At 45.4% G+C, this 25,338-nt stretch overlaps 1 protein-coding gene and 1 pseudogene across 14 annotated transcripts in view; one reads left to right on the top strand and one right to left on the bottom strand.

Annotated features, from left to right (window-relative positions):
- The window catches only part of LOC146188193 (sodium-dependent nutrient amino acid transporter 1-like), a 351,255-nt gene that overhangs the window by 228,925 nt on the left and 96,992 nt on the right, over positions 1-25,338 (bottom strand). For 12 of the 14 annotated variants that reach the window (XM_084603685.1, XM_084603683.1, XM_084603682.1 and 9 more), the window contains one exon: positions 139-214. The exons of 1 other annotated variant lie outside the window; for it this stretch is intronic. In XM_084603685.1, coding sequence (XP_084459811.1) covers positions 139-214 — 76 coding nt within the window. Of the gene's footprint in view, positions 1-138; positions 248-25,338 lie in introns of all 14 variants that reach the window. One more of the 14 variants, XM_084603674.1, reaches the window with a different exon arrangement.
- LOC146188197 (uncharacterized) lies at positions 2,116-3,361 on the top strand (annotated as a pseudogene).

The raw sequence follows: 25,338 nt of genomic DNA, 5'->3' as shown, positions 1-25,338 counted from the left end.
CGTGCATGCTGCCGGGTTTCCCGCTTAGAACTAACTGTATCAGTTTGCTTTCGCACGAGAGAAAGCCTTAAAATATTGTAAAATAGTGGCGCCATCCTATGATATATGCTCAGATTCTCCCGCGAAGGCGAGACCTACCTCGCTCCCGTCGCTTTCCTCCTCGCTTTCCGTCATGACGGCAGCCAGCCACGTGTGTCCAGGCGAGGATGGAAGACTGCGGGGCCGAAAAATCCAGACTATAGCGCTCCTGTGAAACCCAGAAGAAAAGCGAAAGGCAAGGAAGGCCTAGCGTGCAGACGATCACGGAGCAGTGGACAGCGCGTGCAACGTGACCCGTGACTCTTCTTCTTCTGACCCGCTTTCTGTTGCACGTGCTATTCGTCTTTAGCGTCTTCTACAGCGCGTGTATGCTCAGCATTCGGGCTTCCATTTTACGGAATAGCATAAAGATTTTGAATTAAAAAAAAGGTTAGGCATCTACATATCCGACAAGAGAATTAAATTTCAACCATTATTCAAATTTCGATGCAGAGTGTCTATGATTAAAACTTCGAGCTATGTCAAATCAATGTTATTATGAAAAGACGGCAGTATAGGGAAGGTGGTCAGCAGATTCATCCGGGATCATGAGGATCCTGCGCGACACCGGCTTGCATCACGGCTCGGGTTTGGATGTAACTTGTAGGGTTACACATATCTATAGCGAAGACAGACAATCGTATAGGTAATGTTAATTGCATTCTGTAAATGGTTGAATGCGATAACATTCGGTTCGGTCTTCTGGCTCGACTTCATTTTTTTGCGGCCCTTATGATTAAAAAGATTTCAAGAATGTGACCTAAGAGGTGGCATACACCCAGGGAAGGGGGTAAATCATTTGCGTGTGTCACTAAAATTAAGGCCAAAAATTTTACTTAGTGGATTTGCATTTTTGTATTTCACGTGAAATATGATGCTGTGATCTGTTGCACCACCGAAACGATGGGAGGGAGCTCTCTTTTGAGGCGAAAGCCTGGCTCATGCTCGCGCCCCGATCGTGTCCGTCCATTCGTCACGCTTTAGTTTGATAACGTCTAATCCCTATCCAGTACTGATAATGACTAAACTAGTCACTAATTAGTTCTAGCTTATGTCTAACTAGTCCTTACCTAGCAGTAATTAGTCATTACTCTTTACTTAATAGTCTTGACTAATGACAGAGATGAGTTACAATGATGCCATCACATGGCGACGTCATTGGGCGTGACGTCATGAGCTGGCGTGACGTCACATTCGGTCATGACCCCACAAGACAATTCATGCATATAATAGACTCACGATCCAGGGACGCCAAAGTAATATTGAGACTAGATTTAATGAAATCCTTCGAAAACGTCAGGCATGAGGCGATTCTGAGCGGTCAACAGGAAATCGGAGTGAAATCCAGAACAAATAACTATGTAAGAAACTTCTTAACAGACAGAACAGCTTGCATTAAATTCCAAGGCAATGAGTCTCCCACATTGCAGCTAGGAAGCAGGGGCACACCGCAAGGATCGGTTCTCTCCAATCCTCCTCTGCATGGCGGTTAGGGGTCTCCCAACAGAGCTGAGCAATATCGGGGGGCTCAAATTTAGCATGTAAGCGGACGACATCAATCTCTGAATAAAGCAGGGGAGTGATGCGAGCATAGAGAGACGACTACAGGTAGCGGCAGAGACAGTAGTAGACTACGCGGCTAGTTGGGGGCTTTTGTGTTCACTGTAAAAATCATAACTACTAGTCTACATCCCAAAATCGTTGAGGTGGAAGCAAATCGGAAAATTCGATATAAAAGTGAAAGGAATGTCCGTACCAAATGTTGATCAAATACAAATCCTAGGGCTAAATATTCAAGGGAAGGAATACAACGACGGAATACTAAAGAAACTGGAAGAATAACAATGAAAGGCCAAGGCTTAAAAGAAATGATTGATCAGACTTATGCAAGCATATGTCATAACCCACATAAGCTACTCTACGCCATATTTAAACCTTAGAGCAGAGGAAAAAAGAAAATTAGAAGCACCTATTGGAAGATGCATAAAGAGCGCTCGGGGCCTATCAATGAGTACATCGACAGAGATGCGGCTCGCTATGTGGGTACTCAATACGTGGGAAGAAATAGCAGAGGCAGTCAGAGTGTCGCAGCTCAAAAGGCTAAGCCAGACAACTCCAGGAAGAGCCATTTTAAATATGGTAGGCCTGCAGACAGTCGAGCATCCCACAGATATACTTAGATAAGCTAATCATCTTCCCTCTTCCTCAACACATGCACCCCATATGCAACGCGGAAATGAGGCAGAAGAGAGAAGAAGCACTCAAAAAGCGCCTCGAGCCACTGGACAGCAAGGCAGTTGCATACGTTGATGCGGCGAGTGGGAAGTCGGGTGCGGCGGTAGCCTCAGTAGTCGACGGCCGAGGCGCCCCAGTATCGGCAGCCACTTTCAAAAGCCGAAACTCGGAAACAGCTGAAGAAATTGAGATAACGCTCGCTTGCGTAGGAACGTAAGCAAAACTCATAATTAGCGACAACAAAAGAGCCATCTACAATTACGCAAAGGGCAGGATCGCACCAGAAGCAGTGAGAATCCCGACCGGAAAACAGCTGAATAAAAAAGTCAGTTTAATATGGATTCCAGCGCACGCGTCTGTTCCTGGTAACGAGGCGGCACAGGAGTTAGCCCGCGATCTCTACTTCCGGGTAACCGTGGAGCCGCCTGATTGCCAGAACATGGACGAACCTCTATTAATTTACACAGAAATAGTCGACAATTATAGACAAAGCAGAAAGCTGGTGCCACCACCAGATAAGTGTCTGAGCAACAAAGAGGCGACCGTATGGCAGCGTCTACAGGCAGGGAATTACATCCACCAAGTCTGGGCCTATCACGTCCAGAAAGATGAGCGACAGGGCGATAAATGTAAGCAATGTGGAGAGAAAGGGACCCTCAACCACGTAATTTGGGAATGCGCTAGCTCCCCAGGGGCTAAGACAAAAATACTTAGTAGAGAAGCCTGGAAAATCTTTCTGCGGAGCAAGGACTCAACTCTGCAGACGCAGGCCATCCGCCTGGTGGAAGAGGCCGCAAGGAACCACGACCTCTTGCCTGCCTCTAATCGCGGAGATCCTGGCCCCCGTCCCCTGGGCCTGCGTGCCGGGGGAGGGGAGTAGGGGGCCTCCATTCTGGTGGAAATTAATGTTGTTCACACACGCACATATGCATGTACGAACATGCTCCCGCCGGGCGTCCGATCCAGGCGTCTGTGCGGCGCCTTTCATTTGACACTTCCTCGAACGCCACACCGCACAAAATATAGAAGCGGACGCAGTACAACAGCAGGCATCAGCGGCGTTTCAAGTGGGTTTACATGCATGAAAAGGCGCTGTATCCGTCACAATTCTCCACGGACACCTGACCAGCTGGAAGGAAAAAGAGGAAGGTGGGAGTGAAAGAAGAGAGAAGGAGGTCCCGTAGTGGAGGGCTAGGGCCCCGCGCTGCAAAGGCTTTCGCCCGCAGTAGGTACGGCGATCGACCAGTAGTAGTAGTAAAAAACATTTATTTTAACAGAGGAGTTCGGGGCGCGCAGGCCTCTGGGCCCCCGCACGGCCCCACTACACTCAAACGTTCATGTTCCTACGGTTCATGACGTCGGCAGCTCGGTCTGTGGCGGTCTTTTGCCGGACCGGGTCCTTAGAGCGTAGCAGGGTCTCCCATTCCTCTCAGGTGGTGAAGTGCTCCAGACCCCGCGGGGGAGGATCCGCCGGGCATTGGAATAGAATGTGGGCGAGGGTGGGTGGCAGTGGGGTGGTTGCAAAGGGTGCAGGAGGGGTCGGTAAGAGTGAGGCGGTAACGGGACCTAATGTAAGGGGATGGGAGGGTTCGCGTATGGAGGCGGCGCCATAGCGTTTGGTGGTGATTGCCGAGGGAGGAGTGAGGTGGGGGGTAGATCTGTCTCTCGACCCGGTAGGCCTGAGTCATCTCTTTAAACGTGTACATGCGCTCCCGGGAGAACTCTGACGTGGGGACCGCCCGTGCCCGGCGTATTAGACCTCGGGCTAAGATGTTGGCGGCCTCGTTACCAGGGTTCCCCGAGTGCGCAGGCACCCAGATAAGCTCCACGTGGCGGGGCGAGTTGGCAGTGGGCGAGGTGGTGTGCAGGAACGGGCGCCCAAACCTCCTTACTCCCCTTTAAGGGAGTAAGGAGGTGATGTGTGTGGCTCAAAGTGGACCTCAGCCGTGCGGTTGTTAAGGAAAGCTCCGATATAGGTATGCGTACGCACACCCACATCAAGACTGGAGAGGGCTGTCATGATCGCGGTGTGATCAAATCGATGAAATGCTTTAGATAAATCCAAAGCCAGGACGACCTTTGTATGGCCCGGGATAGCCGGGTCAAAAATGTCGGTGGTGAGCTGCAGCATGGCATCCTGCGCGGACAAGCGGGGGCGGAAGCCGACCATACTGTGGCGGTAGAGGTCATTGTCCGTCATGTGCTGAGTGAGTCTCGCCAGCACGACGCGTTCGAAAAGTTTTCCCAGGCACTAAGTGAGGGAGATGGGTCGGAGGTTTGCTAGTGTGAGTGGTTTATTTGGTTTAGGAATAAATATAACTTTGGCATGACGCCAAGACTGGGGGAGGGTACCTTGCACCCAGCATTTGTTAAAGTAGTCCGCAAACTGGGTGATCGATTGATCATCCAGGTTGCGAAGCATGGAGTTGGAGATTTTGTCAACACCAGGAGCGGAAGCGGTGCGGAGAGTCAGGAGGGCCGCTCGGACCTCGGCTTCCGTAATCTCAACATTGAGAGTAGAATTTGGTTGGACTGTATAGGGAGGAAGCGGGTCGGATGTGCCGGGTGACGTATGTGTTTGTTTTAGGTTGTCCAAAAGGACGTCTGGGGTTAAGTCCATGTTGTGTATGAGCCGAGTGACGTGATGTTGCGCAGCTGTTTTGGACTGTGTGGAGTCGATGAGATGTCGAAGGAGCTGCCAGGCTCGCTTGGTGGACAGATTGCCGGCCATGCTGTCACAAACCTGTCCCCAGTTGGACCGGCAGAGCTCCTCTGCATGTTAGGTGATCTGTGACTGCAGTGCGGCAAGCCTCTTTTTCAGCTTGCGGTTAAGTTTGTTCTTTTTCCAGCGCTCTAGGAGTCTGTGATAAGCCTCCAAGAGGTGGGCGAGTCTAGAGTCTACTGTAGGAGTGTCCTGTGTTGTTTCGATGTGTTGGGTGTGTGTGGAGACATCGGTCATGAGTGAGCTCACCCATTGGTGATGTCTGTGATGGTTGAATCTAGATAGTCCATTCGCATTTTGCGAATGGGTATTCCAGTTTCTTAGCTTGTGTGTAAGGAATTTCTTACGAGGCTGTGTAAATGGTACCGCGAGAAAGATAATGTAGTGGTCGCTGCCTAGTGTATGGTGTGTCCTGTTTCAGGTGATGTCCACGAGGTGGCGGCTGGGTGTCAGATCTGGACTGGTGTCCATGCAGATGCTATTGCCGATTCACGTGGGAGTGTGAATACAATTGTGCACAGTGAGATGGAGCCCACGTACCAGGGACCAGAGGCGTTGCCCTAGGCTCGAGTTGGCCCGATAGCCCCAATCTGTGTGGGCACAATTGAAGTCCCCCCAATGATCAATGGATGCTTCCCTGCGAGTCGTTGGAGATCTCGCAAGAGCGTTTCCAGTGAGGACATTGGGCGGGAGGGGGGATGGTATATGTTGGCTATAGAAATAGATGGCATAGTGTGTGTGTGGTGTATAATCTCGGTGATGAGGCTATGCACGTCCGATGTTATGTCATGGATTTGAAATGTGAGCGAGCGGTGTAAAAGGGTAGATGCTCGAAGGGTAAGAGTAGTGTCGGAGTGAACTAAAACATGACTAGGGAGCGTGGCGGGTGTATTGGTGTCCTGTAGGAGGAGGATTTGGGGTGTGGGGGTGAAGGTGGGGAGGAGAAGTTGAAGGAATGCGCGCTTGCCCCGGAAGCTGCGACAGTTAAATTGCAGGAGAGGTAATATGTTGGAATTAAAGGTCTGCCCCGCCATATTGGAGCGTGGGGGGTTTGAGGATTGGGGGTTGAGGAGGTACTAAATTATTTCCAGCGTCTGGAGCATTCGGGTGAATAATTGTTCCATCTGCTGTTCAAATCGGAGGGTGAGCTGATATATGATGGAGCTAAATTTTGCCTCGAAGCGCGCCTCCATTTCTTGGAAGTTTGCGTTGAGTTATTCTTCTAGGTTCCTGTGATCATCTTGGGTTGTCTGAGGGGATTCTGTTGTGCGTTTCTTTTTGGCGGGTGGGGGGTGGTGCGGGATCGAATCCGGACCTCGGTGGCCGCTTTTCGAGGGAGTCGAAACGCTAGGCGCCCGTGTGCCGCAAACCCTGCAGCTCTCATCTTCAAAATATGGAAATGTATATTTATTTAAGACCGGATTTGGGGATAAACATCTGCTTGCATGACACCTCCATACCGCCATCTGTTTTCCATCAAGCGTCTTCTCTGGAGGGGGTAGCATTTCAAATACTGCGTCACATCAAAATACTACAGCAGACGCCCTTCTCTCTTGTAGCCTTCCTCAGCTTGATCCGACCAGCTCGGCAGCAGAGATCTCGAGTCAGGTTGTGAGCAGCCTCGTTGCCACTAACAGATTCGGGCGCTAGGGTCCAAATAAGAATAATTATTCTATCCAATTCTTTTGTCTTAGAATTTTGAGTGCCATGGGAGATATCCCCCACTACCAAAATTTTGAATTGCAGTTTTACTGTCCCTCAACACATACGTCGTCTTTGTACCGACGCAAGCGAGAGCTATTGCAACCTCTTCTGCCACATCAGTACCGCTAGGGTGCCTTCCCCCCTTTACCGCCCGCCGCATCTAAAAATGTGACCCGGTCCCCCGGCTTCCTTGAATATATGCGGTTCAGAGCCTCAGCCGTTTTCTGCCTTCTCACTTTATTGTATTCGGGGTGCATGTTTCTCGAAAATGGGGCAAACACTGTTTCTCAGAAATGGGGGCGATGGGGCTGGGGCAGGGAGGTCACCGCCGCTTGCGGCGGGGCTAGCCTGCCACGAAATTTTTTATCTGTTGTAGCCGTCATTACACCCGCCACCGCTTTTTTCGCAACAACAGCCGTCGTCCACCGCCACCGCTTCGGCGGTGGTGAACGAGGGCAGTTGTTGTTGTTGTCCAAATAACTTATGGCACATACCCACAGAGGGGGATCGGCCAAGAATTGGGTAGCAAAGAATTTTTTTTTTAATATACTTGCATAAAAAGAAATATATATATATATATATATATATATATATATAATTAATAATAAATTGAGGGGTAGAGGAAACGAAACAAAATGGGAAATAAGTGAAATATATTATGAAAAGTGGTAACACTCACGGGAGATTGACATTATATTTGTAGGACAAGTGATGTTTAAATATTTAGCAAGGAAAACGATTTGAGTGCAGTAAAAAATTTTGCATGGCGGTAAAAATAGACCTGTGACTGTGCCCAAGGATGGTGGCGCCAAATTATAACAATATCGGGCTGCTTAAACTAAGGCCAAGCTGTTGCAATGGCCTTTCCATCAACTGTTTTCTCAGCGTAGTAAAGCGGCGGCAAAACAATAAAAAGTGATCTAATGTTTCTTGTTCACCGCAAATGCGCAGACGGGAGACATTGCCAAACCAGACCTGTGAAGATAGAAATTTAAAGGTGGGATGCGGCATCGCAGCCTTGTTAGTGAAATCTCAAGTTGCCGTGAATGACATAATTTTCTATTCCAAGAATAATTTAGATGCAGGTAGTCCTCAGATCTTAAAAGATGTCCGTTTTTCATATTTAATAGAACGTTTCTTCGAAACCTCGCTGCGGTGATGTACGCGGTCGCCGGAAGGATAGATAATACGGGGCCATTAAGGGACTCTTTTGCTAAATTGTCAGCATATTCATTTAAATCCACATTGCTGTGGCCTGGTACCCATACCATATGTACAATTTTCAAATGTTTTGGGATCAGGGAGACAAAGGTTTTTACTATTGCAGAATACACCGACGAAGAGAGAGATGAACACAAGGATAGGGAGTCGGAAATTACTGCCACTTTAGAAAAAGAGGAGTCTAATTTACGTAGAGCGAGTACCACCGCCAGAAACTCCGCCTCAAAAATTGGGGTGAAGTCCGGAAGCCGGACAGAAAAAGACCAGTCTAAATGTGGACAATATATACCCACTCCCGCCTTTTCATTACTTTGAGATGCGTCAGTAGCTACAACTAAACTAGCAGAAAGACTTCTTAAATGATCTTCTAATAATCCGTTTAGAATAACGGATGATAAGTTTTTAGCATTATTCGGGAATATGTCGTCAAAGACAATTTTAATAGATGAACCGATGGTTTGTATGGGTAGAATACTAGGAAGGGAAACATTTAAGGGGTCCAGCAAATTTTTGACCATAACAACCTGCGGGGTGAGAAATTTAGACCAATGGACACCGAAAAAGGAGGTCGGTTGACAGCAAAAACTAGACATAGATCGGTGAAACTCTGATTCATATATCCTTAAGTACGTCTGAACGGTTAGAATTTGTAATCTATATATCAAGGGTGGAATCCGGGCTTCAAGGTGGAGCACATTGTTGGCAACAAATTTTGGAAGTCCCATACACAAACGAAGCGCTTCTCGCTCCAAAAGAACAAGCGGTCGAATTTTATAAGCTGCTGATCCAGAAAACAAGACTGAACCGAACTCTAAAATTGGACGCACATACATAACATAAATCATTAAAAGGACATCTCTCCGCATTCCAGACCTGGGACGACTAATTCGGCGCAACATGCCCACGGCCCGAGCCCCTTTCGTAGCAATATGGTTAATGTGGGGCTGCCATGAAAGATTATCATCATAAGTGACCCCTAAATACTTTAATGATTTAATCTGTGGTATTATTTGTTGCTGATACATTACAGACAGACTTACAGAATCTTTTATATTAAATACGAGGACTGCGCTTTTGTTGACATTTAATGTGAGACGCAAGCCACACAACCAATTCTCAATAGAGTTTAGGTACGTTTGCAAGTGGAGATAAAGGGATTGAAGATCCGATGCAGTTGCAAAAAACGCAATATCATCAGCATATACGTAAGTGCGAACGTCATGATTAACAGGTATTGAGCTGAGTAGTATATTGAAAAGGACTGGTGAAAGGACTGCTCCTTGCGGCACTCCCCTGGCTTGCTTATATCTGCCAGAATGGACGCCATTTAATGCACAGTAAAACTCTCGGTTTTGGAGGAATTGGATATCCAGGCTACTAAATAATGTGGAAACTGAAGAGATTTTAATTTTTGCAATAGAATGCTATGCTCAACGCTATCATAGGCCTTGGCTATATCTAGCGTTATCAAGGCAGCGTGCATTTTTTGGCGCCGCGCTAGAAGAACTCGACTCTCGAGATCAGCATGCGCATTCCAGATGGAACACTTTTGACGGAAACCAATTTGGCAAGGACTGAGGATATTTTCTTTATTCATGAATTCCGAAACACGTATAAGTATGACTCTTTCAATTAATTTTACAATGTTTGATGTTAATGCAATTGGTCTTATATTATCAATAGACAAGGCACCGCCTTTATTCTTAAGTAAAGGAATTATTTTGGCAAGTTTCCATTCTGGGTGTATCCAAGCATGTTTAATGGAATAATTTACTAGCTCTAATAACGTCTGAGGTGACTCGTCAAAAAGAATTTTTAACATTTTTGAAGTTACTTTATCAGGACCGGGAGCAGCGGCTGGTAATCTCATAACTATTGGAGTAAGCTAAGAAACGGAAATTTGAGGATCATAATTAACAGGTTCCATTGGCATTACAGATATCGAGCCCGAAGGTAGTGCATACGAGAAACGTTTCTCCAGTCCTTTGGCAATTTTTACAATTGTGTCTATTGCTTCATGGGGAGTCAAAATAAAGGAATGTAGATTTTGTGCTTGCGGAATCTTTTTCCGCGAGCGTAAAAAACCAAAAAGTGCAGTTCGATTGCCTGATTTAGAGAGGAAATCAAAATGCTTTGCATCATACTCGTCCTTCGCTTTTGCAACTGTACGTTTAAATGTAGCTGCAATGAACTTGTAATCCTGCCAGTTTTTAGGGCACTGGTTGTGGAGAAGCTTTTTCCATGCCGCCTTTCTACGTCTGTAATCTCGGGAACAATCAGCATTCCACCAAACAGCTGAAGTATTCACCTTTGAGCTCCGTACCAAGATCTCAGACTTCTTACGGCAATCCTCAATCACCGAGCATAAGCGTTTTGATTTTTGTTCTTCATCTGTGTTAGTCAATGATTCAAGATTAGAGCGTAACATTGACTGAAAGTTATTATAGTTGATAAATGACCTCAACTGAGAAGTCGCTGGAGTTACAGGGTGATTAACCTCAAACGCAATCGGTATGTGGTCACTAGAGGTGCCACAATCAAGTGTTGACCAATTATTAACGAAGAGACTGGGAGAGGTAAAAGTTAAATCTAACACAGATTGACTGTGTTTTCTTATAAAAGTGGCCGAACCCGAATTTCTACAGGAAAAGTTATTATTTGTTACCCAATCCCAAAGACGCTTGCCACAACTATCTGTCTTGTAGCCCCATGACACATGATGCGAATTAAAATCACCAGCCAGAAGAACTGAGTTTCGACAATTAACTAATAGCAGATCTAGAGGTTTTGTATCTTGTACACCGCTAGGGAAATAAGCATTCACTAATGAAAACGGACAGTGCCCTGGAATTTCAAAGTCTAGGGCCAATAACTCACAATCTATAGAAGATAACTGGAAAGAAATCCTAGCCCTGTGACAGAATTTTGTACAGACAAATATAATTAAACCTCCTCCTTTTGATTGGCGATCTTGTCTGAATGAGTTATAATTTTGTAAATAGAAATGCTTTTCAGCTGTTAGCCAAGTTTCTTGCAAAATAATTATATGTGGATTATATTGAGAAGAAATGTAAACTAAATCTGTTGAAGCTGTTAGAACCCAAGCAGCACGCCGTCAATGGACCGCCAATGGTCCAATATTGGAACATATTGGTCCCAATATTGGTCAATAATGGCGTCTGATTGGGGCGCACAAAGAGCCAAGATATATGCCAACCAATTTGATCGGCTCTCCTATCAAAACCAGTATTGGCATACTACCTTGTTTACTGGCATTCAATGGCTACTCAATATCTTCCACCCAAGCTCACTCACTGGTTGTTATATCACGGCCATCCCGCCAAGCTCACTGGCCATCCAATATCTTGTATCCATGCTTATTCACTGGATATTCACAACTGGCATCCAGCCAGATTTATCGGCTACCCAATATTTCCAATCCAATCTTGCCCAGTGGTTTTGCATTATTGGCATCCAGCCAGAGCAATTGGCAATCCGGCTAGTTGCTTTTTCGTGCTATGACTAATAGGCACCTGCAAAGCCATCCCCTACTTATGCAGTGCAGATATTTTTCATGCAGCTTTTTATTTAAATAAAGCATGCTGAGAATATCCATACACAGAAAATAATACAGCTGAAAGGTTCACTGCATGGTGATTTATTAGGTGTGCACGTGTTACAGGGCATGGAAACATTTAGGCAGAACTCTTAGACTTCAGTGCTCCTCCTGTCTTTGCGTCCCTTGGCAAGGTGTTCTCAGGTCCAAGGTTGGAGGAAGGCGCTGCGTTCATCGCAGCTTCTTTTGTGGTCGGTTGTAGGGGCAGCAGCTCCATGCAGCCTTTAGAGATATGGACTTGAGCAGCGTGCATAACAATGTATTTCCTTTCGCAGATAGCACCTGGAAATAAAAGCAACATTCATAAATCCCATTAAGACAGTAAACTTTTGGAAAGTGGAAGTGCAGCTAGACCGTGGAGTAAAAAGGCAAAATAAAGCACTACCTGCTGGCCCTCAGGCAACTTTCTTGTCTGATTTACTCAGGTTGAAATAAGCTGCATGCTCAGTGAGGCCGGCCATATTAACTTGGTTACATTGGTTGCGGCATCTGGCAGTGCACGGCTTCCCATGTGGATGTGTTGTTGACGCTGGAAACATAAAACAAAATGATATTTGCTGTTATCTATTCGTTAAACAGTAGTCAGTGCTTGCCCCCTTATACTTGTAGTGCCTTTGTGATCGAACACCTGTAGAAGAAAGACGTCGTCATAACTGGAAGCTTCAAATCAATAGCTTTCCTTTGAATAGATCGCCGCAAGAATTAAAAAGAAACTACAAAGGAAAAAACAGACACAAAAAATGGCAGTCGCACTCCGACCGCGGCTGCTAAATTTAGTGTGCACTGCATCATTACTGCAAACAGAACGTTTTAAAAGTTGTCAAAGCTGCAGCCAAAACAACGTACGACACAGATGCTTTGGGGTTTGTATGATACACTCGAACTGAAAAAAATAAAGAAATCCGTAACTTAGCATCACGTTTGTTGTGGGAACAAGTTTGTACGTGTGGTAAAGAACTATGGTAGCAACTGTAAATAACCTATTTTAAGCGGCTATTTTATGACACTTCTACTACTCGGAATTAGCGCAAGAGAAAGATCAAACACGTGAATGAGCTACGCGTCGTTTAGACCATTCCAATAGCGCATTCATAACGGCAAATTACAATATTAAATATTCGCTCGAAACTAAAAATCATGTCCCAGAAAGCTAGACTTAACTCTGAGTTTTGAGTATAGTTTGTAAAAGAAACTGACCACTTCAGACACACAACACACGCGCGATGAAGTTGTAACCTGAAAATCACACAAAACACGCGTCATGTTTTACAGGACTACGTTTTTCTTTTGCAATACAAATTGGCCACCTCAGCGCCGTAAATTTTGTCATTATGACCAGAGTTTATGCATACAAAATAGTGCGCTGAAAATACAGTTCAGAACTGACTGGCGTGGTGCGGTCGAAATAAACGACTTTCCGTTCTCGCAAGCATATCGGTTATTGACATGATGATCAAGGCTGACAACATACTGCACCAAATAATGCAAAAAAAAGTATCTTACCATACGGCTAGCGCAGATTTGCAGACCTCAGTTGCAACAATCCAAAATGAATGCTGCCACGCAAAGTACATCCCAGGGATCTGATGCTTTATACACCTGGTAAGAAAAAGTAGCGATCTTACAAGGAGACAAAGCAAGAAATAATCTCAGAGAGCTCAGTTATGAACAAAGAACTTAAAATGCTGGTGGTACTCACAAATATCCTCTTTCAGGCGTGGCTATTAAAACGAATCGGAACTTTCACAAGGCTTGGTTTTTTCGGTTCTGCTGTCCAAAGCTGCGGGAGCTCGAGCAGCTCGAGCGGGTGGGGATTGTGTGGCCGACCAGACGCCTCTGAATCAGCGGCTTGTGTCGAGTTTTGAGGCCCGATTGGAAGGGGGCAGAAGGATGGTTGTGTTTTCTCTCCCTCTTTTTTTTTTTTTTTTGCTTGAGATCTGTCGAAAGAGTAGGCATAAAGCTCGAAAGGGGGTGAGAGAAATGAAAGAGGTCCCGCAGGACCACGTGAGCCCAGAAGGCTGCCGGCCAGGAAAGTTGGCGGGAAGGAAGGGAAGAGTGAGGGGGAGTAGAGTGGGGGGCATTGTGAGCAACGCCTGCCTAGCCGGGAGGAAAGAGAGGGCAGTGAAGGTCGCTGCCCTTCCGCGATGACTGCTTTACGGGGAGAAAAGGCTACAAGACGGGAAGTTGAAAGCGGTTTGGAGAATTGCTTTAGTCAGGGCCCTCGGGCTGAGAGGCGACAAAAGGACGAGAGAATGGAAACCATATGTTCTTTGCGCCAAGCGTGTGAGGAGGAATGCGCAGAGTTTTGCCCTTGGCTTCGCTAAAACAAAGAGGAGTGCGTTCGGAGCTCTTTGGTCGCCTCGACTGTTGGCTCGGTAACATTTTCAGTGGAATGATAATTTCGCTATATTTCTTTTGTTAATGCAAAATACGTTTTGCCTCATAGTTTCAAATAATAATCACATACGTAAAACAATCTTCAGTTTTCACGGAATCGTCCTCGGTTCGAACAAATGGACATATTTTTTTTATTAAAGATGGCACACAGGTCGCTGTTCATGACGGAGTGCTCTTGAAACGTCATCACGCGCAACTGAGCGATGCAAAAGGCCGTATACTTGCTGTATTCCTATTAAGGAAAAGAAAAGTGAAAACGACCATAACTACGAGTACTTCAAGGTTAAAAATTCCCATGTTCTTCATTTTTATTTTTTATTTTTTTTTTTCAAATCAGGTGGATATTTAGAGCAAGAAAAAATCCGCGTAGAACTAAGCGTGGGCATATCAAGAAGTACAAAATACTCGACGAGCTAAGACCTGAAGAACTAAATTTGCAGTAAAGAAAAAATAGAAAGAAAGCAAGGGTCAACATTGAAACTATATCTACGAACTTGGGACAAGGTTGTCCTCAGAAAGAAGCGTGGTATAATCATCTTTCAGCCCGCGGAAGCAGCGCTTGTGAAAGCGGCAGAATATTTCACAAACGAACCCTAATTCTCAATCATGTGTTAAATTCTTCGAGAGTGGTGTTCTCTAAAAATGCCTCAAAACTGCTAAAGTAACGCACTCGCATTACTTTTAATATATATGATTTGCAATTAGCTGCCTGGTTGACATGATGGGATAGAATTATTTAGTTCTCTGAAGGGAAGCGCCTTCGGTGCGGTGATTATATGGTTGGATAATAAGGCAATGAATGTTTGAAGAATAATTTCTGAACAATGCTTAGGAGAGCGCTGTCAAACGCTGTGGTCAAATGCATCATTATGAGCCATATATTACAGCTTTCGAACAAAAATAACTTCCGTAAAGAACATCGTTATTATGCAATTTCAGTTTTGTTACCATATATGCTGGCGACACATGTGCGCGCATTCATTACACTGTAGGTAATTGTTTTAAATTTTTATTTTTTTTTTCGTTTGCCTTGCCCCATGCAGTGCCGTTGATATTTTTATTATCTTTTACATGTACACTACTTTTTGGCAGTGTGTGATTTACGTCGCATTAGAATACGAACCATTCCAGGACAGTTCAGATTTGTTTTCTTGTCAAGTGAATTAGCTAGACATAGCATAGAATACATGTTGCTTGTATTTTTTTTTTTGAGCTGAAATATTTTATGCGCTGCTGCACCGATGGCCAAAATCGTTCAGTCTTTGTCTGTTGCTGAAGCCCACACCAGCTGTTGCTGAAGCCCACACCAGAGCGCAAAGGAGTACAGTACAAATTTGTGTTTAGTAGATATTAGAACTCGAAGGCCCTGAAAGCAGCCCAACATATCTGTCTATAAGAACAGCTAGTACTGAGGCGTGGTATAGTCGGTGCTTATGCTGAATGCCGGAAACAGCTAGGGTAATGGCGAATCATGCAGTCCGTGTTTGATTGGCTTGCGCGATTGATCTCTCCCACCTCTGCTTAGCTTGAATATGTTGGGTTTCTTTCCATCACGTAAAAAAAAAGGCGGAAATAATGATGCTACGCATGCGTGTTTCCAATCATTGACAAACGTTTACAGGATGTGGATTCACCCAATATATTCGATCGTTTCTGCGTTTACTATCCAAACGTAACCCCTGGTGTTTGTTCAAGCGACACACACGTTCTGTTGCATTCTTTGCATTTGAGTACCTTGCGTTTCTTGACTGCGCAGGATTTTTTTCCCGGACACGCATCTATTAAACATTTGCTTGTCAGATGAGATGTGTGCTCGAGCGTGCGCGTATGCTTGTACTCGTATGCGTATAAATAGGCCCATGGAACAAAATCCCGTGCGCGAGAGTTGTGCGCGAGATGTGATCGAGATCTGTGCATGGATTTATCTGTGCATCGGATCTGTGCATTGATGTGTCAATCACTTTCAATCATCCTGATTTGACGAGATCAGAAAAACAAATCGTCTCCACCGGGAATCGAATTCCTAGCCTAGTTAACGCTTTAACCAACTGCGCTAAACCCTGGATCGCGAAACTAGCCCCATACGTAATTTTCATTGTCTACCGTGAGGATAGCGACGCGAATGACGCTGCAATTAGTGATAATGGCAATTATGACAGAATCAATGGTAATGGCGCTGCGTTTAGTTGATAACGATAATGATACGTAATGCACCGTATGCAGTAGCATTAATCTCGCCTTCGCTAATTTCTGCAGTGTAGATTCCACGTGCTGTCAGAATTTTTTCAACACTTGGCTAAAGTTTGGAACACTATGTGTTAGCTACGTCCACGCGTGATCGACATCCGGGCCTCTAGTCTACAGGAATTGTCTTGAAGATATTATATGCAGAATTTTACATAACAATTAATCGTGCCTAAAGTCGTAAATAAAAGAGTTCTCTACCAAAATTGTCAAGTATAATCGCAGGTCATCCACAACAATTAGCGAATCACGAAAAATGTATTCAGAAAATCTACATTTTCCGTGATGGGCACTTCTGTTCATTTTGTCTGGTCAGCTATGTCAAACAATTTTAGGACAATCTATACATTAATCCCAATAAACATTATATATATGGTGGCCCAAATTACGTATGGCGTGTGAATATCTTCTACAGTTGAACGTAAACTGACGTCCGGGCCAGCGAAAAATTTAGTTGCGACGAAATTAGCCCCAACACACTGTCATATTGAGATGCAAGCATTAGAAATGTCTCTGTCGGTCAGAGCTGCTTCTACTGTTTTTTTAGCGCCGCTGCAGCCTGAAATGTGCAAAGGTAGCCAGCCATCAAAGCTCGTTAGACAATATCGACCACTAGAAACCATGATATATACAATGTTGGGATGCCATCAAAGCTTAGGGGACAATATTGACCAATCTATGTCAAGATATATGCTATGTTGACAAGCCATCCATATCGGCAGAACATTATTGCCCAACCTATGCCATTAGGGTGCAATGCTGGCTAGCCATCACAGTCCATCGAACAATATTGAACAATATAATGCATATGTATACATTGTTGGCAGGCCGCCATGACAGGCGGGTCACTATTGACCAATATATGCAATGATTTATTTATTGCTGACAAGACAACCATAATGGCCGGACAATATTAATCTATTTATGCCATTATATGTGCAATGCTGGTCAGCCATCAGACCTCATTAGGCAATATTGACCGCTATAATCCAAGATATATACAATGTTAGGATGCCACCAAAGCTGGTGGGGCAATATTGACCAATGTATGCCAAGATATATTCAATGTTGACGAGGCAACCATAATGGACGGACAATATTAGCCAAGCTATGCCATGATATGTGCAATGATGGTCAGCCATCAAGGCTCATTAGACAATATCAACCACTAGAAACCAAGATATTACAATGTTAGGAAGCCGCCAAAGTTGGTTGGACATTATTGACCACTGTATGCCTAGATATATTCAATATTGAGAAGCCGTTGTTATTGACCGGACAATATTTACCAGGTTATACCATGGTGTGGAAGATATTGGCAAACAATTGCAGCTGGTTGGCCAATAATGACCAGGCTGCCTCATTGTGTATACAATAATGGCAAACTGTTCAATATGAATGGGCATTATTGACCGCTCTTAGCCGGTTGAATGCCAATAACGGATATGGGTGAAGTTCACTGGGCTAATAATGATTATGGTATAGCGTGGCTGCACATTATTGGTAGCTCAATGGCACCATTGGGCCACTTGTGGGCCAGTAATCCCCAATCAATCCCCATTATTGGGCCGATGAAATGTGCTGCCTGGGAATTGAACGACAGTTCCACTGGATAACTCTTAGTGCCCCTATGATTGTGGAATCTTGGCAGCCGCAACTGCCTGCCCCAAAATATTATCCTTTGGCTTTAATGTATGCTGATGTTTCTTTGATTTTGGTTGGGACCGCGGAGAAGAATGATTGGACATGGGAGACCCACACCGTTTTAAAATTCTTACATCTGATTCTACCATCTCTGCGTCATTAATGTTTTCATCGTCATCTGGAGGAGCAGCCCTGTTAGGCGAAGCAACAGCAGTGCTTTCAAGCGGTTGAGAGCTTTCAGAGGGCATATTTGCTATGAAAGGGGCTGTTCCTGATTGCAGGGCTTGCGTTAGCTGACCTTCCAGAACGTTAGAAAAACACTATGTGACAGTAGAAACTATTCGGTCGACCATTTTAGTCATTGATGATTCCACTGCAGTCATTATCGCCTTTGAGATTGATGCATCCAGAGGCACACCTGATCGCGCTGATACACCTGCATAACCATGTAATCGTTCCTTAACCTCTGTTAAAGCGTCACGACGCGAACAGCGTTTTCTATCTATTACCTCTAGAATTTGCAGCTCCTGTTTTCGAGATGGACACTCCAAGGAGTTTGCAGCGTGGGCTCCACCGCAAAGGCAGCATTTATCGTTTTGTTGTGAACAAGATGACGAATGATGGCCATCGCCGCATTTGGAACACCGCACGGAGGACTTACAACCACGAGCACTGTGACCATATCGCCAGCAATTAGTGCACTGCAGTGGCTTAGATTTAAGAGGATCCACACGGAAGATCAATGGCCATGCTTTTATCTCTGACGGGCATGAAGTTCCCGCAAATGTGGCAATCACCGACTCTGTTGGTACCCGCGTATTATTAACCTCCCGGCTGCAACGATACACCGCTACCACACCAGCCGCCGAAAGAAGGTCGAGGGTCTCAGCTGGAGTTAAAGAAGAGTCTACTCCTCGGACTAATCCTTTTGTGCATGCAAGATGAGTAGGGATAAAGCTGCTCACCTGAAGCGATCCAAATGAATTGCATTTAAGCAGATCCTTCACGCAATTGAGATCTGGAGATCGGCACAGTATCCCGCCGCGTCCAAACTGCCTCACTTCTGTGATTGAGTCATACAGGGTAGAGGCTGCCTGGAGAGCAGCTCGAACAGTACCAGGGTTATTCATTTTAATAAATCCGCCATCCTTGGGCACCAGCGCCACAGGAATGTTTGGAACGCTAGATCGTTGGAACGTTTCCAGAGGTAGATCGTGAGGAGTAATGAAAGCCGACCAAGGGGAGCGCCCCTGGCCGGGAGGCGTATTTGGGTTTGCTCGGGACGGTGGCTCTGCAAGAGAGAAAACGACAGAAGAGACGAAGAAAGTCGGCTGTTCCGACTACCATCTACACCCCCAAAGGCGACGCAAGAAGCTTGAGAGAGCAGAGCCCAGCGGCCCAGCGGGGCCCAGCGGCCCAGCGATTCAAGGCGTATGCTTTTTTAATGGGCGTTCATGCCGGCCACCGCGAGGCGGCGCAAGCTTGAGAGAGCCGAGCCAGGCCGAGCGGCCCAGCTATTCAAAGAGTATGGTTTTTCAATGGGCGTCATGTTGGCCGCGGTAGCACGCTGCTCCAGCTGGCTGACTTCCGAGGTTTCGATTTCCGTGTTTTTAACTGGTGGCGTGTGTTGTTTCGTGCGCTTTTGCGCACCTAATTAAGCTTAAATTCGTTATTCCAACCGAACTTGTGTTGCCATCGACGGATGAGTGTCCAGCTGGCGGACTTGACCAGCTATTTACGTGCTTTTAACCTGTGGCGTGTGTCGTTTAGTGCGCTTCTGCGCACCTATTTAAGCGCTTTTTTTTATACCGGAAAGCTTTTCCAGCACCTGTGCTTGTTGCCATCGGCTGATGAATGCACCCCCCGAGGCGGCGCGATGCTTTGAGAGACCCCGCGGTCCAGCGATTCGAGGCGTATGCTTTTTCAATTTATTATTATTATTTGTGTGTGTGTGTGTGTGTGTGTGTGTGTGTGTGTGTGTGTGTGTGTGTGTGTGTGTGTGTGTGTGTGTGTGTGTGTGTGTGTGTGTGTGTGTGTGTGTGTGTGTGTGTGTGTGTGTGTGTGTGTGTGTGTGTGTGTGGTGAGCATTATTTCTCTGAGAGATTACCGAGGTAATTGTTTTAAGTGTGTACTTAGGTACGTATACATTCCCTTTTAGCGTGCATTGTATGCATGTATTTTGAAGCTTCAAAACAGCACTGACAGTGCTTACGAAACGCAATTCTGTCTGCATACATGTACTTTCAATTATTTGAATGTAAGCGTGCCTTTATAATTATTAAAAATGCAGCAGAGCGCGGCTATGCCGCGTACCTGTATTGTTTAAAACGAGTCATGCACGAACTGTTCCTTCCTTTCGATGTCATCCCAATTAAGACCACACGGGTCCCGAAATGTTTTTTTTTGTTATTGTTTAGTCTGCGTTCCATTTTCACGTGTCAGTATGTTATGTACATCTGTTCCCAATCAGAGGAGCTTCCGTCTAACTGTCGGCTTCAGCCTCAACGTCGGTGGCTTAATTCCACCTGTTCTGCTTTTAGAAAGAACACCTGGTTTCAATTTCCTTACCAACTTTACTGCCCAGTCCCTGCACAGTCTTCTTCTAGCCATTCTTGCAGGACGAAGAAACACCCGAATGACATGAAATTTTCATGTGGTCAAGTGGAACGAAGTTTGGACTATTCACAAGGCGTTTATTTTTGAGGAGTCAGCACAACTATTATCCTTCAGTGCCAGCCATGTGTAGAGTGTTCTGACTGAAACTTCTTGTTTCCTGAACATAAGTGGAAGCGCTCATTTGTACAGCTTATTTCCAGCCTTCTTTGCATCAAGTTAAGTGGGCAACAATTCAAGATGGTACCTCTTTATCTGCTACACAGGATGGCAAAGTGAATATTTAGTCATTTATATATTTTGGTATATACAACATTATTTAATTAAATAGCAGGTATTATTTTAAGGGGTGAAACAGAAATTTAATACAGGCAGTATGTTGCAAGCATATGAATCCGTTTTGGAAAACAGAAAGTACACATTTATATACTGCATTTGCACAAACCAAGAACAAATGCAGGGGATGACAATTATGGGCCTATACAGGTGAAAGAAGTGAAAGTTTGTGGACCGCACTTATGCAGACATTATAAACCTGCTCAAAATACAAAATGTGGTGCAAACACAGTGGCCTCAACATGTCCACAGACGAAAAAAAAACAAACTAAAAGTGGTTTAAACAATTTACAGTTCGGTCTCATAACAGGCTGGCAGTTATTTAATGGGCTTTTCAAGTAAACTGTTCAAATCGCAATAAAGATATTTTTCCACATAAGTAAATAGCAGAAATCTTTTTTTGCATGATAAATGATAAATAAGGAGGGTAAAACATGACCCATGTAATACAATAAAACAATAAGTGCAGAAAGCATACAAAACATGCATATGCAAAGGTTTATAATTTGTAGTAACCTAACTAAACTGCATGACATGCACCTTTATCTTGGAACTTCAATCACCTAACTGTGTCCTGCATCAGATGTGCCTGCCTTGGGCCGACGAACTTCCAAACCACATTCACCTACCTGAATTTCTGCTGCCTTTTGGCATTTTTCTTTCCTTAGAGTTCACTATTGCTTATTCCCTTAATAAAACATGCCTTGCCACTCGTCTTATTTTCAGGTTCAGCAACGACATCAGTAACTCTCGTTTGTACCCAGACCCACCCTTACTGCCTCGTCTTCCTTGGCTGTACACCATGTCCTTCACTTCTACTATGCTGTCCCCAATCTAATTCCCATCTGTATTGGTATCCTCACAGTTTGTCCCATATGCAAGCACTCGTGGTGCAACTATAATGTAGTTTCCTCCGAAGTGATGTACTGGTAAACTGATATTCATTACCTGGTAATACCGGCCTAATGCTTTTCACTTTATTTTTCCCCCTGACTTCATATTTTCCTCTTTTGATCCAGATCTATTGCCATTACCTGCAACAATGCTGCGCTACATGTTATAAACGGTTCTTCCTTTTCGTTTCCTCAAATTCAATTCAGATTCATTGTTCTGCTTTACCTCTTTGGGTGCTCAGCCAGCTTCTTTAGTTTGTTTATTCATTTTAGTTATACACTTCAGGAGTGATGGACACAAGCTGTGCAGTATCACTAAACTAAGAATAAAAAATGGTTGTAGAGTATTTATCTACGGAGAGAAAATAAACAAGCACAGATGTTTAAACAACTCAAACTCAGAGCAGTGGAATATAGGCAGCAGAGTAATGTGTTTTTAGTTATCGCATTTGTTTTCTAAATATATTTGGTCTCGTATGAATGTGCAAGCTGAAAGTGTTTTTTCAGTCATGTCTAAATGAAGAGCGAGTATAAACAAGACAATATTTTACGTTGTAGTATGCTCACTTCATAAATATGGTTGTGATATACAGACCAACACGGCTGGTGAAGCAGACAACAGAAATAGATGGATTATGGTAACACTTTTGAAAATACACTCATGACAGGTATTATTAATCATGACAGTAATGACAGAGGTTCTACGTATGAATCAACTATTGCCATGATCACATATTTATTTCACAATGATCAATACAAAAAGTTCCCATGCTTACTTTGGTGTCAGTGGCTGTTGGCACTCTTAGTGTAATACGTGTATATAGATATATATGTAGCAGACATTCGTGCCACTTGCCAGCGACTTGAATACCTACAGTCGCGCCGCCTCAACAACACCTGTGATCCGAGCCAAGCTCCCGAAGCCGATCTGCGCACCATGATCCGCTCTATTATACGGGAAGAGCTCCACAATGATATTTCGTCGGTGCCTGCTTTCTCACGTCCACCTGTTCAATCTCCTGAGTTGCATGGCATTATCAAGGAGGACCTTGCTTCATTCACTCGTCCCATGGCTACAGAACCACCAGCCCCTTCCTAAGTCCCTACGTATGCTGAAGTTACTGCGGCACCTCCTCGTCTTCCTGCCCATCACTGGCCTGTGTCACCCAGCCTCGCCGCCCTGTCCTCGCGACAACCGGTGTGTGGTAATTGGCGACCTCTCCCACCTCGTCCAGTTTGTTTCTACTGCGGCATCCGCGGCCATGTTACACGCGTCTGTCGCCGATGACTGCGAGATGAGCGTGCGAGCTACAGGTACGTTTGACGTGACGACGCGTACCAGCTTACGTCTCACCAATATTACACCAACAATGACCTCCGTCGACTTCCCCTGACCTGTCTATGATAGCACGGCCATCGCTTCGCCGCTCCCCATCACCCTTTCAGCGGACTTTGTCTCCCCTTCACCCCCATCTTCAGCTTCTGCCTGCCGCACGGAAAACTAGCCTGTGCAGTTTCCGGAGGTAAAACTGCACTTTCTGCCGTCGCTCCAATTCCTCCACTGCTCCAATCGAACATGTCGACTCTATTCGTTGAAGGAAATGTACTGGAAGCTTTAATTGATACTGGTGCCGCTTTTTCCGTTATGCAGCTTGACTTGTGTTTAAAACTCCGAAAAGTGTGCACTCCTTACAACAGTCCTCCTTTACGTGCTGCAAATGGAGAGAATATTAACCCTTGTGAAGCGTGCACAGCCCGAGTCATCATTGACGGTATCTTGCACTTCATTGAGTTTGCTGTCGTATCCTCCTGTGTCCATCAACTCATCTTCGGCTGGGATTTCCTCCAAAACGCCTCAGCAGACATTAAGTGTTTCGCTCCCACTCTTGAGGTCACTGCAGGCAGCGTTGTTGCCGATAGAGAACAACCTTCCTCCCGCTTAGTTATGGTTGCCGATAACGTCCTCTATCCGGACAACGAAGATATTCTTTCTGTGACTTCTGACGCCGTCACCGATGGTGACGTCCTGAGTACACCCAGCCCTCATCTCCTGTCAAGAGGTGTTATCATCATCGCGTCCCTTCTTCGATTTTGTAGCGGTTCTCTTCTTGCTGCCTTCAACACCACATCGGAGCCCATTCTTCTGTGCCGCGGCTCTACTGTTGCATCAGTTGCTTCCGCCCAGCCTGTCGCTCTTCTTCCCATTTCCACCTCTGATCGCTCTGATTCATCCCCTGCCTCGCTCAGTGCAGCACTTCGCCACACAATCAGCACCGACCTGACAGCAGACTAGACAGACGCATTGCTCGCTATATTGAACAAGCACGCAGACCCGTTCGATGTCAATTTCGGCGCATTGGGTCAACCCGCTGCAGCAACGCATCGCATCCACACTGACGGATCAGGCATAGTTAGGCGCCAGCCATATCGTATGCCTTCAACTGAGCGCAAGGTTATTCAGGAAAATGTTCGTGACATGCTTGCACGCAACATCATATGCCCATTGTCCAGTTCTTGGTCACCGCCTGTTGTTGTTGTGCTAGTGCAAAAAAAAAAAGCCGGTTCAGTTTTGTGTATATTTCCGTGCTCTGAATAGAATCACTCACAAGGATGTGTATCCCCTCCCATGAATTGACAACGCCCTCGACTTTTTACAAGGTGCCCAATTTTTTTTCAGCCTTGACTTAAGATCAGGCTAATGGCAGATCTCCATGCATGAAGATGATAAAAGGAAGACCGCTTTTGCAACACCCAACGGTTTATACGAATTCAATGTAATGCCATTTGGACTCTGCAACACTCCTGCTACGTTCGGGCGCATGATTGACACAGTTCTCCGCGGCCCCAAATGGAAAACATGTCTCTGTTACTTAGGCGACATCATTTTCTGATCATTTTAGTCGTCTCGATAAAGTTTTGACAGCTCTTTCCAGTGCCGGCCTACAGCTAAACACGAAGGAATGCCATTTTGCATTGAAAATCTATTAGTTCTTGGCCATCTCGTAGGCAGCGAAGGAAATAAGCCTGACCCTGAACAAAATCGCTGCTGCGCTGCACTTTCCCCACCCGACTAGGGTCAAAGATCTCCGCAGTTTCCTCGGCTTGGCATCATACTTCCACAAATTCATCCGCGATTCAGCCTCTATTGCCTCACCTTTACATGCGCTTCTTCACACCGATATGCCTTTCGTCTGGTCTCTTGCTGCGAAGAAGCATTTGAAATTCTGAAGCGTGCTCCGACTTCGGGTCCTATCCTCTGCGATTTTGATGACAAAGCTCCGACTATTTTGCACACCGACGCCACTAGCCATGGCATTGGCGCTGTTCTTCTGCAACGCCAAGACATCTCTACAGAAAATGTTGTTGCCTATGCACACCGAACTCTGACTACTGCGGAACAAAACTGCACTATTACCGAGCAAGAATATCTCACAGTCATCTGGGCTGTTCAGAAGTTTCATCCTTACCTGTACGGCCGTCACTTCACGGCCATCACTGACCACCACGCCCTATGCTGATTATCCTCTTTGAAAAATTTGTCCGGTCGTCTCGGGCGGTGGATCCTCTGCCTTCAAGAGTACGACTTCACTGTCACTTACAAATCGGGCAAGAAGCACAAGGACGCCGACGCTCTC

Source organism: Amblyomma maculatum, chromosome 5, assembly GCF_055883805.1.
Source record: "Amblyomma maculatum isolate TAMU_Amacu chromosome 5, ASM5588380v1, whole genome shotgun sequence".
Classification (NCBI taxonomy): Eukaryota; Metazoa; Arthropoda; class Arachnida; order Ixodida; family Ixodidae; genus Amblyomma; species Amblyomma maculatum.
This window is presented reverse-complemented; position numbering and strand designations above follow the sequence as displayed.